The sequence below is a fragment of the Rana temporaria genome, chromosome 5, assembly GCF_905171775.1.
Source record: "Rana temporaria chromosome 5, aRanTem1.1, whole genome shotgun sequence".
NCBI lineage: Eukaryota > Metazoa > Chordata > Amphibia > Anura > Ranidae > Rana > Rana temporaria.
In genome coordinates this window covers 48,561,843-48,575,581 of record NC_053493.1, presented here as the reverse complement: position 1 = coordinate 48,575,581, position 13,739 = coordinate 48,561,843, and the positions used below count along the sequence as shown (strand labels likewise).

At 40.6% G+C, this 13,739-nt stretch overlaps 1 protein-coding gene across 1 annotated transcript in view; it reads right to left on the bottom strand.

Moving 5' to 3' along the window:
• The window catches only part of ARMC3 (armadillo repeat containing 3), a 112,022-nt gene that overhangs the window by 68,091 nt on the left and 30,192 nt on the right, over window positions 1-13,739 (bottom strand). Inside the window, exons 5-7 of the mRNA XM_040352510.1 lie at window positions 7,012-7,080; window positions 753-928; window positions 479-673 (exon numbers count right to left, since the gene is read on the bottom strand). Coding sequence (XP_040208444.1) covers window positions 479-673; window positions 753-928; window positions 7,012-7,080 — 440 coding nt within the window. The remainder of the gene's footprint in view (window positions 1-478; window positions 674-752; window positions 929-7,011; window positions 7,081-13,739) is intronic.

Sequence of the window (13,739 nt, the reverse complement as noted above, 5' to 3'; positions counted from 1 at the left end):
GAACAGAGCAGGTAAGTATAAACCTCTTTATAACTTTACAACCACTTTAATTGTATGTATACTGGATAAAAGCAGAAATCAAATCTGGTGATTCTATCTGGAGAGTTCTTAGATTAAGACAATGTAAACCTATTACTACCTGAAACCTTTTATATTTTGGTTAAATAATTAGGAGGAACAAGTCAGACAAGATAGATGCAGAAAAGAATGACACTGTGGGGTTGATTTACTAAAGGAAAATAGGCTGTGCACTTTGCAAAGTGCAGTTGCTCCAGATCTTAGTAAAGGAGCTCTGCTGACTTCCATCATCCAATCACGTACAAGCAAAAACATTTTTTCCTTGCATGTGATTGGGTACTCTTTGCAAAGTGACGCTTTACCTAATTTACTAAGCAAATGCACTTCGCAAATTATGTCAGTTATGTATGTGTTCATCTATTTCTGCAAAAGAACACAACTATAGTCCGCGGTTGCATACCTTTGTTTCCAGGATTTTTAAGAGATGATCCATAGCTTGGTTCTCCTTGAGAGCCAACCTGCAGTCTGCTTCACAGCTGATGCTGCCAAGAGCCTTCAGAGCCAGCTGCTGAATAACCGGGTAGTCTGACTTTAAGAGCTCCAACAACGGGGGTACAGCATTGTTTTCACACACAGCACTGCGCGTCTGGAAGTCCTGGGTTAAAGTCAAAAGCAATTTTAATTACAAAATGTTAAAAGTAACAAAACTGCCAATATGAAGAACATTCCTTTACCTGGGCCAACAGATAAATACATTCCACAGAATTCTTCTTCACATCAGGATCAGGACTGCTTAGTAAACGGATGAGATGTTCTAAGCCATTCAGTTCAAATATCTTTGCCTTGTTGGAATAGTCAGTAGCCATGTGTGCTAGGCAAAGAGTGGCAAACTCATGGACCACTACTTCCTCTGTAATAGGAAGAAGAACAGATATAAATGCAAATATACTTCACTGAATTGCCTAAATGCTTATGCTTATATTGATGTCTAAGCCTCGGATCACACTACTGCAATGCAGTTTTCAGTGAGATTAATCAGTGTGACTTAGATGCGACTTTGGTTGCATTTTGGATGTGGTTATCATACTCTATTTGGCCAAATCAATCTGTAAATCACACTGAAGTAGCACAGTAAATTAAAAATAATGTGATTTCCCTTGTCATGTGATTCTGTGCAACTCCAGTCTGAAATCACTCTAGTGTGAGCCAGGACTAAAACATCAAATAACAATAATACAGCGCTTATAGTCCAAAATAAATATTAGTGACTGACGGTAAAAAACAGATGAAAAAATATATAGTCCAAAACTTATATAAAATGCTTGGTGCTCCAAAATCCTCAGAAAAAGTGCCTAAGTGCTTCAAGTAAACAAGCTGTGCAGTGTGCCACACTCCCCTCTCGTATCCCCACTCACCTGAGAATATGGACCCTCAGCTTTTCAGTCTGGGGGTCAAACACACTTGTGTCTGGTGTTGGGAATACCAGGTCTCTTAAGCGTCTTTGATAGACCTCCAAAATGTTGCTATATGGGACAGCCGAAAATATCCACCAGACTTTTATTAAGGTGTCTTTGGGCCAGTTATGTGATGTCCGGCAGGCAGGTGCAAAGTTCCTGTGAGTTCAGGGTGGCTTCATCGGGCCTAAAACATGCTCATACAATGAATAGGTTCAGTCTATGAATTATGACCATTTTTCATCATAGATCTCGCAGACAAGTGAGTTTTCATCATCGGCTTATTGGACTGGTTTGGTGATAATTAAGGCCTTGTATAAGGTATGCTAGTGCAGGGGCTAATTTAATGTTAGGGATTAACGTGTAAACATATACTGTACATAGGCAAGACACTAACAATAAATCACCCCAATAAATCACCAAGTGTGGCGGCGATAAGTCTAAAGCTGGGTCAAAACCATGCAGTCCCTCCTCGTCATCAGCAGAACACACAATGGGTGAAGGAGGAGGTGGAAACTCCTAGTTGATTACCTCCAAAGGGCCGGTGGTCTTAGCATGTGTGGGTGCAACCATCATAGAAGTACTTTAGAGTGGCAGTTCAACCCCAGATTCCTCCAGGGGGGCCGTAGGATCTTTGCTGGTGACTCGGAAATAGATGCCTTTCCAGCAGCAGGACCAGTCCTGAGCCCACAGTGGGGTCCTTCTTCAAGCTTCTGCTGAAACAACGGTACTCCGCAAGTACATATGGCCAAAGGAGAATTAGTGGGTAGATGTCTCTTCCAGCTGGGTCACATAACCTGCAATTCCTCTCTCTCGGCAGCCCGACAGACAACGGGCAAAACTGTAGGCTGGCTGGTACCATTTACCCAGTGACAGCAACACACGTGGACCATTGAAGCGTCTTTTCCGGGTGCAGTTGCTATGTATACCTCTTATCAGGTCATATTCCAATCAGGGAATGGGCCTTACTACAGGAGCCAATTAGGAAACAGTCATCAACACTCATGTGCAAGGCAGCCAGACAAACCTTGACAAGTTCTAACTAACTAGCTAATGCCATGGTTTCCTTGGTGGTGGTCTTCAGGTGTATTGCAGTAGATTAGACCCACATTGGGCACCGTGTTGTCACTAAGCTGGCGGGGTAGTTGTGCCTGCAGGAGTAGCTGCTGTGTGGTTGGTAGTCACGTCCTCCATGATTTCCAACTAACTCGTTGGGCGCTAGGTCACATGTGAGGCCTACCCCGTGTGAGTTCTTCCGGGCTGTGTTAGGCATTTTGTTACAGGGTCACTTTACACACACACACACACAGGGTACCTTTACTTTGTGCCATCTTCACCAATGCCTTTGGAAAAGGCTGAGACTGCAGTGGGGGAGTACTCAACCTCAAGGCGGACCTATACTCATAGTGATGAACATACACCATGTACATAGCACTGCAACAGTTCTCCAGTTAACTCTCAGGTCCCCCTACCAATGCAGACCTTCACAGCAGCTTGCATTTTTGAGGTACATGCAGAGCCAGTGTCCACAACCACATGTCCAGCGTTTTCTACTACAATTCCCAGTAGTGGAGTTGGCCCCGCCGTGCACTCTGCGCAGGCTCCATGCGTGCACCTAACTATCGAACTTCCGTACCTCTGTACAGGATAAGGTACCTCGGCGGTACAATCTGCTCCTGTTGCTATGGGAGACAGATCGCTGGCAGAAGGAGTGCCAACAACATCTCCCTCGCTGCTAGAGGCCATTAGACAGGCTGCTTGTTACACTTTCGTTACTCTTGGCAACTACTTACTTCACATTACTCCATTCCATACTGACATCTTTATACCACAATGTGTTAAGACACACTGGTTAATTGTGCGTGTACCGATTAATTATGATACACTTCTTTAATGGCTTTAAACCAGGCATGGACAAAGTTCAGTACTTCACTTGGCAAAAGTGCAAAAATAGACATTTCACAGTCCAACAGGCAAGACATGATCCTTTCCTAGTTACCTTACTATAGTTATAGGCTTATGTGCTGCCCTGGCATAACTGCAGAAGTGTAGTCCAGCAATCATAAGTCCTTCAGAAGCATTTCTGCAGCACTGGTGTCTTCAGGACGAATCCCAGGTCAAAAGGCTCTGTTACAGGCCATGACAGGTGACATTCTCCCACTTCTACGGGTCTCTTTGTCCGCCTCTATCCCTTACAGGTCTCACAACCCAATGTTGCACTGGAACGCCTTGGTCTCTCTCTCTCTTGCAAGTTCTCTCCAATGAAGACTGTGTACTGAACCACTGTCCCCTTTTTATATCACACAGGGCAAGTGCGCCAGACCCAAACAGAAACCCGCCAAAAGACTAAAAGATCGGGCAAAAACATTAACTTCAACCCTTCAACCTGCGACAGCACCTACCGACTGCTTCAACCTGCTTACACAATGATTGTACTGAGAATTCTCGTATGGATGTTCGTACTAATATTTGTACGAATGTTCATTCCAAGATCTACTACTGTATACACAGCTTACAGTAGAACTATAGGTACAATTTGTTTAATTTTGGATAGAGTAAGGAAGGGTTAGAACCCCAGTTTGTTTTGCTAGCTAGGAAGATTTACCTTCTCTTCTTGTCTCATAGCCAAGATTGGAAGTGAAAGGAAATCTCTGCAATTTAATGTAATCCCTTGGGGCCCACAGGTCACCACATCTAGTGTCCCCATTGGATAATTTCCCCTCTATTACTTTTTTGAGGATAGTCCAAATTGTGGGATTTTCTTTTACTTTAATTTTCAAAAATTAAAAGTAAACAGTAGGGCTGAAACAACTAATTGATTAATCGACAACTAATCGATTATGAAATTAATCGATTACCAGTTTCATAATCGATTAATCGGCCAGTAACATAATGGGGTTAAAAAAAAAATTGACCCTTTTTAGTACAAAAAGAGCAAATCACTACTGTAAATATTACTCTCACTGTCCCACAGTAAAAAATGAACCCCTTACAGTAGCGATTTGCTCTTTTTGTACTAATGTTATTTTTTTTTAACCCCATTATGTTACTAAACATCTCAGTCCTGGGGTCACACCTCTGTTTTCAGGTGTTTTTTGCAGAAACGCGGTACAGTTCAGTTCATTTACATGGTTTCCTATGGCACATGTTCACATGCATGATTTTTTCAGCTGCTGTGTATTTGGAAAGGGCAAGGACTTTTAATAAATTTTTTAAAACAAAACGGTGCTATTTTGTTTTTTTGGTTCAATATACTTCAACAGAGAAGCTACAGAAAAGCATGTAATGCATTTTTGAGGTAATTTGTGTTTTTTAATCTGCCCAACAACAAATTGGCCCTAAAAAATGCAAATCACCGCAAAATTCTTTTTTCTAAGGTTATGAACCGATTAATCGATTCATCAAAACAATAATCGGCCAACTAATCGATTATGAAAAAAATCGTTAGTTGCAGCGCTAGTAAACAGTAATACAGTAAACAGGATAAATAGAGAGGGTGAATCTCCCTATTGGGGGCACGGACATCAGTAAAAACCTAATAGGTGTTCTAATCCATCTCTTCTCTGTTAAAAACAAAAAAAGTTTTACTTACTGTTTTACTTGAAGTATGACCTGTGGAGGGGCAAGCTATCAAGCAAACCTGTTTCTCTGCCCTGAATGGCCGAAGTACCTATTTGCTTTGCGTGTTTCTACCCTTCTTAAATCATTCAGTGAAGCCCCCCAAGAGTCCTGCACTCAATGAAAGTCCATATCTGCAGAAGGATAGCTGTGACCCTGCTGAACTCTGCACATGGTGAGGTGGTTGAGTTAGAATGTCCCATACTCTAAAGCAGTGTTCGAAAAAAAAAAAATTCAGTCAAGGAACCATTTAAAATTATGGACAGTCTCGGGACACCCTTTAAAATTATGGACAGACTTGTGGCATCCCATTCTAAAATGTAAAAAGCTATTCTAATAGTTTTACATAATGCATCAACATCCACACACGGACGTCGAACACCCAGCATTAGAGGTGATTTATTCTTCAAAATCAAATACACTTTTGCACACTGGTACTACTACTGACTAGTATTCCAATGGATTTTATTTATTAAAGAGAAAAAGACTGTGCACTTTGCAAAGTGCAGTTGCACTATGCAATTGCAGTTGCTCCAGGGTTTTGTAAATGAGCAAAAACTCTTCTGACTTCCATCATCCAAATTTTCCCTTGCATGTGATTGGGTACTCTTTGCAAAGTGAAGCTTTACCTCATTTACTAAGCTCTGGATCAACTGCACTTGCAGAGGGCAACTACAACTTTGCAAAGTGCACAGTCTATTTTCCTTTGTTTCTCTTCTTCCTCAGTTTTTCCACATCACTAAGCTAATGGGACCCCAGTGCTGACAGAGAGGGGAAGGGGAGAATTAAACAAAGATGCTGTGCAGATGACTGGCATCCTCCTTATCAACTGATGATGTCATTGGTTGTTAGGATGCCGGCGGCTAGAAAGTCGTAATAGTGTACAATGGAAACTGGTGGTTTATGTCTAACTAAAAGGCAGGCTTGATCCACCTGCTGGCTTGTATATGATTTGTGGGCAATGTTTAGGCATTTTTCCATGGCACCCCTGGAGAAACCTCCAGGCTCCCTGGTTGAAAAAGGTTGCTCTAAAAGTATAATTTTAAGGGGGCTACCATGGCAAAAATTAAGAAGATAATGGCCAGTAACACAGAGGGGTTGATTTACTAAAGGCAAATCCACTTTGCACTACAAGTGCACTTGAAAGTGCAGTTGCTGTAGATGTGAGGGGAAGATCTGAAAGGAGGGGAAGCTCTGCTGATTTTATTATCCAATCATGTGCAAGCTAAAATGCTGTTTTTTTTTTCCTTGCATGTCCCACTCAGATCTACAGCTTCAAAGTGTACCCTCAAGTGCACTTGTAGTGCAAAGTGGATTTGCCTTTAGTAAATAACCCCCATAATGTAACTCTTGCATTAGAGAGGGGAGAAGTGACATTCATTTTGAACCACTAATGACATAAATTCACAATGCAGCTTAGACACAGCATAACTGTAGAATATCTTATAGTACAATAAAAGTAATTTTATTTCCCTGGTTCAGACATGCTCAGTTATAATTCTGCAAAGAAGGCTTGGCCACACACCAAGATTAAAATCTCTGCATGAATAGCAGTTAAAAGCATGGACAGACCGCATCAGTATGTCTTCACCGTATGGTTGTAATTTTTTTTCTCAAATTTAAAGTGGTTATGTTATACGTCGGAGTACTTAAACTTTGATATGAATACTCTGAATAACAGTATGTCAGTGTAGCTGTACTGGAAAACACAGCAAGCTCGATTTAATATACACATTTGGCACGTCGGATCCCTTGGTTAAAGCTCTTTTCAAGTGTTATATTCTATAAATCATTTAATAGTTTTACGGAGGCTGCAACACCAGTTAATGCAATCTGTATAAGCAGATATTGGTTACATTGGAGTCTTTGGAGCAGATGGCTGGGTTTGACAACAGAATATTTTGCAGATTCAGAGAGTTACCTTCTGGAACAAGACGAGCAATTAGAGAAGGTATGATATCCAGCTTCCGCATCAGTTTCCGGACGTCATCTGGGATAAAACATGAAAAGATAGGAAGAAATTATTTAGCAACTGTAGTGCATGGTGATATAGAAAAACTCAACATCATTATTTTTCAGCAGCGAATCCCTCCCCAATCACACAAGTTAAACATACAGATGCCCTAGGGCCCCAAGACTTCTGCTGAATAATAACAACTGTATGTTTCATCTGCTGCAGTCACAAAACTTTTTCTATCATCTGTCATCAAAGCACAAATCAGCCAAACATTATATTGTAGTGAAGAATCACCATAAATAAGAAATTAAAATACAATATAAAACTTATGGGTGCACTTTCTTTTTTTAAGGGTGGGATACCTTAGATGGAGGGGGCAAAAATTATAAGGGAATATTTATTATGCAACTGCATCTCAGATCATCATTTTGCTTGTATATTTTGTGCGCAAATGTGTTATTATTGCAACCAAGGTGACAGTTGTATTGTTTTTTTTTTGGTGATTTTGCAGCTTCTTTTTTCTGTTGTGCTGAAACTGCAAGCACTTATTTAGCGATGAGATTCAACCTCAGAACCAGGGACATAACTACAATTCATGAGGTCCCATAGCAAAAGTTTGATATGAGCCCCCCAGTGACCTGTCTCTGTAACACCCTGCAATGTGAGTTGTGACAACAGTGTAATTCAGGACTCAAAATATCAAGTCCTGAGCTACTAGCCAGGTCTTAAGCCACGTGCACGTGACCGTTTCATGATGAGAAACATGCCATTTTTAAAAACGGTCGTATGTAGGCTCCAGAGCATTTTTCTCGTCGAGAAAAATGGCCATTAAAAATTTAGAACATGCTCTATTTTTTCGCGTCGTTTTTCACGTCGTCGTTTTTCTCGACGTGAAAAACGGTCGTGTGTACGCTTTAACGAAGGGGAAAAAAACGTGCATGCTCAGAAGCAAGTTATGAGACGTGAAATTAGCATAATGAGCCCAAAGGGTGGCGCCATTTGAATGGAACATCCCCTTTATAGTTTAATGAGAAAGTGGTAACTGCGCTGTGGGGAAGGGGTGAAGGAAAGGGGGGGGGGGACCTGAGTGGACTAAACAGTGAAAAAGAGAAAATGACTATATTTTAATAGTACTACAATAAAATACAAATGAGTGTATATAAAAGTGCAGTAAACAAACACCTATAATATATGTAGTGGTTAACAATAAAGACTCATATTACTGTATAAATCCTGATATATACATAAAACCCAAAATGCATGAATATGGTGCAGAAAAAATATATAGCAAAAATCACACATGTGATAAAGTCCCATCCATAGGAAAAAGGTATAACAGTTCAGTAATGCTCCACAGAGCTGTGTCTAGACTAAACACCTACACCCAAGATGCAGCGTGCCAGATAAAATATTTAGTGATAGCACCTCTGAGTGCACTAGCAGCTCACCTTCCGGCTGTTTGTCCAAACAGCTAAGCAAAGTCACAGATCAAAACTGGATATGGAGGAGGCTGATAGACACCTTCTCCTAATTCCTGGGACAGCTCTCAACAGCCAATATGTGTCATGTAAAAAGAAAAGGTACATGGAGAGTGCATATAGCGTGACACTGTGAGGGAACCTCAAAAGAAAGGTAAATCTTGAGATGATGCACTCACATGAAGCAAAAAAGACAGCGGGCATCAAACCACGAGTGCCAAACTCGTATCTCCCTCAGAGTGTCAGCTATGCAGGTGGAGGTATATTCTGATCCTCATACGTCCAATGGCAAGGTTCGGTGTATAGCAATGGCATTAGAAAGAAAGAGGGACCATAGCATAACTCTGTATAAAGTGTTAATGCAATAAAAACAAAGTAAAAAGTCACATTTAAACAGTAAAACAAGTGTAAACATCCACAAGCGCCAAGCTCGTAATAAGGCGTCAGTCTCTGTCTGTGCCCGGTGCTCCAATCCCGACGCGTATCTTCACGTCACGTGACTTCATCAGGGCACAGACAGAGTCTGACGCTTGACAAGAATCACGTAGAGAAAAACGTCGTATTTTTTTCATGACATTAAAAACAGTCGTGTGTAGGCAGCATTAAAGTATTACTAAACCCAGTAATATGAAAATAGTTCATCCGTCTCCCACAGTGGCCACAGCTTATAAATCTTCTTTTTGCATTCAAATTAAAATCATTGAGCTGCCAAATCTTTCAGGGCTGGGGTGGTTAAAAACAACAACGTTTACAATATTAACATAAAGCATATTTAATTGATTTGACTGTGATCAATAAAACAAGGGTAAAATATGATTGGCTACTATAGGCACTGTACACATCATTGCTGCCTTGCTAAGTAAATATTTTAATGCTACTGTATATTAAATATAGCATTAAAAAATTAAAACCAATGAATTGATTTCGGATGCAGAGAGACTTACAGCAGAGCACAGCACTGGGCAGGGGAGCGGGAACTGCCAAAGTTAACTATTCCTATCAACAAGCCAGTGATTGGTTGCTAGGCGGTCCAAGTAACCAATCAGCTTGTTATTAGAAAAAGTAAACTTTGGCAGCTCCCACCCAACCCCCCGTCCCCACCTCATCTAGTTCTTTGCCGACTCCTGCTTTATGCCAGGCCCTGCTAAGAGAATGACAGGGGACGGAGACTGGGAGAAGAATTGGCTCCTGTTTAACCCCACCTGTTGGCGGCGCCCACCCCCCGATGCAGCTCCACACTCGCCCTCAGCATACTTTCACTCGCCTAATGCTGAGGGCTGGTGTAATTGATCCATGTAAAGTATATCTAAACAAAGGACAAGCAGCAGGTGAGCTGTAAACATTGTCAGTGGGCTACTAATGTTGGGGATAGTTTGACTTTGGTTGAAGGTGCCTGCTGGAAAATGTTTATCCATCAACGTCGAGCCATGCTGTTTAGAGCAGATGGAGGAACCTGTTAGATATTTAACAGTAAATGGTCAGCTTTAGACATACATGGTTAATATAAAGAGCTATCCAGAATGACAACCTATGATTATCATATATTACCATGTATGTTAATGCAAATTATTAGGTATTACTTTTGCACTGTTTAGACTCTGGCTGTTGTCACTCACTATTATCATTATATTTATTTATTCCATATTGGTGTCTGCTATGCCCTTTCTGTAATTATTAAACAATTTTACTTTAGTTGGTCCATTGAGTTCAGTTGTGTGCTTCATCGAAAAGTCCCAAACATTTAGTTTCTCCTTTTCAGAATGACAAGAGACTCTGAGAGCAGTAAATCTACTCACAGATGTGGCAAAAGAAAACTGTGACTAGCAAAAGCACGATCTTGTGCATCTGATGTCAGTTGACCCTTTCAGTCAAATTACAGAGCAGGCTAAGTAAGGTGTGTTATGAGTGTTTGTTAATAGAGGTCTGAGAAACATCAGGTGTATCAAGAAAATAACACCGAAATAGGAGAAAAATAGTTTTGTGAATTAAGCCCAATGTATTATAAAAGCAACACTCTTCTCGTGCAATATGCATCTCCTCAAGTAACACATATCTGATCTCATTTTCTTAACCAATCTAGAATGTTCTAGTATCTTCACATCCCATTTTTGGCTTGAAACTCTTCAGTTATGATTGCAACCCGACATGTTTCATTTACTGACACCTCATCAGGAACCCCTGCTGAAGTCTCAAACCTGTAGGACAAATATTGAGCAGTTACATTTTACTTGGATTTTATTTTCTTTGCTTGCTTTTCATAAAGTTTATATGCTCTAGATTAGTACTTTGTACATGTTCTTATCCTCTCCCGTTGGAACACACATTTCGAATTGCAACCATAGCTAGAGTGGTGAGCCAACTAGTGGGAATGGTGAGATATGAAAGGTTGGTTATCATACTAAGAGAACAGAAGGGCCAGCAAGAAATGTTAAACAGAGGGTAGCACCTGTGACATTGTATGTTGTAGATCTGCATGTTGTAGATCATAAGACATCAGGCCATGTTCCATCCAAAGCCCTGACTGACCTGTATAATATAATAAACAGGTCAACACCGTCCGTTTAATTGAGATGGTCAGTGATGGCGAACCTTGGCACCCCAAATGTTTTAAAACTACATTTCCCATGATGCTCATGCACTCTGCAGTGTAGTTGAGCATCATGGGAAATGTAGTTTCAAAACATCTGGGGTATGCAGGTTCGCCATCACTAGTCTATGGGTTACTTAGGGAGATACACTTTGCAGAGCAAAAGCACTGCCCTACATTACTGTGAACTGGATTTTCCATTTTAAGATGGGAACTCTAGATGTGAAGCGGATTTAATGCAACATACTAGCTGGCCAGTAACCAAACAGCTTGGTACTTATTGGGGAATAAGTGGCAAATGATATTTGTATATCATTTGCAGGTTTATATAGTAACTATGCCCTAAGTTTCATATAGTGTTCGATATCCTAACCACTGGCTTGACCACTCTAGAAATCCTTTAAAACAAGAATAGAAGCCGCTATTATCACTGGAGTCAACAAATTTTGCTCAAAGCAGATCCGTTAGAAGGAAAAACCCACATTTATTGGTGTATGTTGTTTGACATAACTATTTATTTTCATAAAAACAGCTGGGCTGACATTTGGCTGAGACTCCAGAGCACAGTGTTCTTTATGGGCCATCCCCCATATGTGACATTTCTCTTCCCTCGGCCAGTGTACTAAATAAATAAGGCGATGTTAGAGAAGATAGACAGCAGCTTAAAGAGAAATTACAATGGTTTTGAGTAAATTTTATTTTTTCATAGGGCTGTTAATGATTACAATTTTCGTGTTCGATTAATCGATTTTTTTTTAATCAATTAATCGACTAATTTCGATTAATTATAACGCACATACATTTTTCGGATCACCACCATATATAGTCCCCACTGTAATATCCACAGACATCTCCCCCACTGTAATATCCAACGACATCCCCCCACTGTAATATCCACAGACATCTCCCCCACTGTAATATCCACAGACATCTCCCCCACTGTAATATCCACAGACTTCTCCCCCACTGTAATATCCACAATCACCCCCATTGTAATATCCACAATCACCCCCACTGTAATATCCACAGACATCTCCCCACTGTAATATCCACAGATATCTTTCCACTGTAATCCACAGACATCTCCCCACTGTAATATGGTCCACATCTCCCCCACTGTATAGGAATATTAGTGCTTGCTTAGTCTTACCAGAGAAGCCGGCCAAACACGAGCAGTTGAGGCCTGGTGATGACGTCAGCACGCCGCCCTAGGCTCACCTAGGCCAGTGCCGTGTGGACCAAGATGGCCGCCGCTCCGGGAGCTAGGCCGAAGACGCGGCCTTTCCTATGGCCGAGGCAGTAGCGGAGCTCCGCGGATCACGTGGTGTGCCGATCCACATATGGTGACTCGTTCGGATCACGGATCATTTACGATCTGTTGCACCACTAGCACCAATCAAAAGAATTTTGATTGATCAAAAAAATTAACGATTAATCAAGGAATTAATCTTTAATTTCCACAGCCCTATTTTTTTATATTTTATATTATCTAACAACATATAAGTATAATGCATTTAAACACATGGTGATTCTGATTGTTCAGCACTATATGTTATGGAGTGACAATTGTCTTCCAATAGTGGTTCTGCATTGTAATCCTGTCACATTACCCTGGTGGAGATCATAAGTGTCCCTGTTAACATTGTGCAGACATGGTCCACTATTCTTACTATTTGGAAGCCAGTCCAAAGCAATGATGTTCAGCTGCTGGATCAAATTAATGAGGACTGGAAGTTCTGGAACAAGAGAAGGAGTTTGGCAACACTATTGTCTTTTAGGCTCCATGCACACTGAAGCTGATAAACTGCAGTTTATTGGCATTTTGGGCTTTTTTTTAAAAAGCCCATAAACTGAACTCTATGTTAGCCTATGTGCCCATGCACACATGGGCGTTTTTTGGAGTTTATTGGCTTTTTTCTGAATGCCCGAAATTTGCGTTCAAAGTGCTGTTTTTCGGTGGAAAAAAATGCTAAAAAACGTTTTTGCGTTAATTATCCAATGGAAAATTAAAAAATTAAAAAAAAAAAAAAGCTAGAAAACGCTACATAAACGCTATTGCAAAAACACTAACAAACTTTGAAAGGCTCCCTGCAAAGCTACTGGCGTTTTTTGTATAGCTTTTTTTAGCTTCAGTGTGCATGGAGCCTTATGGAAACAAAATGTATATAATATTGATTGCTTTAGCAAATTAAAGTATAATTAAAGGCAACCCTTTTCATTTTATTTAGCTTTGGATAGAATGGAGAGGGATTAGAATACCTATTAGGTTTTTATTGCGGTCTGTGCCGCCATTAGGGAGGTTCACCCTCTCTATTTGTCCTGCTAACTGTTATCATTGAAAATTTAAGTAAAAGAAAATCCAAATTTTTGGGTTGTCCCCAGAAAAGTAATACAGGGTAAATCTTCCAGTGGGAACACTAGTTGTGGTGAATATCCAAACAAAGAACACGCTGTTCCAGGTGAGACAGGAAGCCTAATGATAACACAGGTGCCTGCCTCAGCTCGCCTCCGCATATGATCAACCCTGAAGAAGGCAGCACTCCAAGATCCATCAAAATTCTTGTTTAATAAACAAACATCCCAAGTGTTAAAAACAGTTAATTTGAACTTCCTCTCACTTTCGGTTT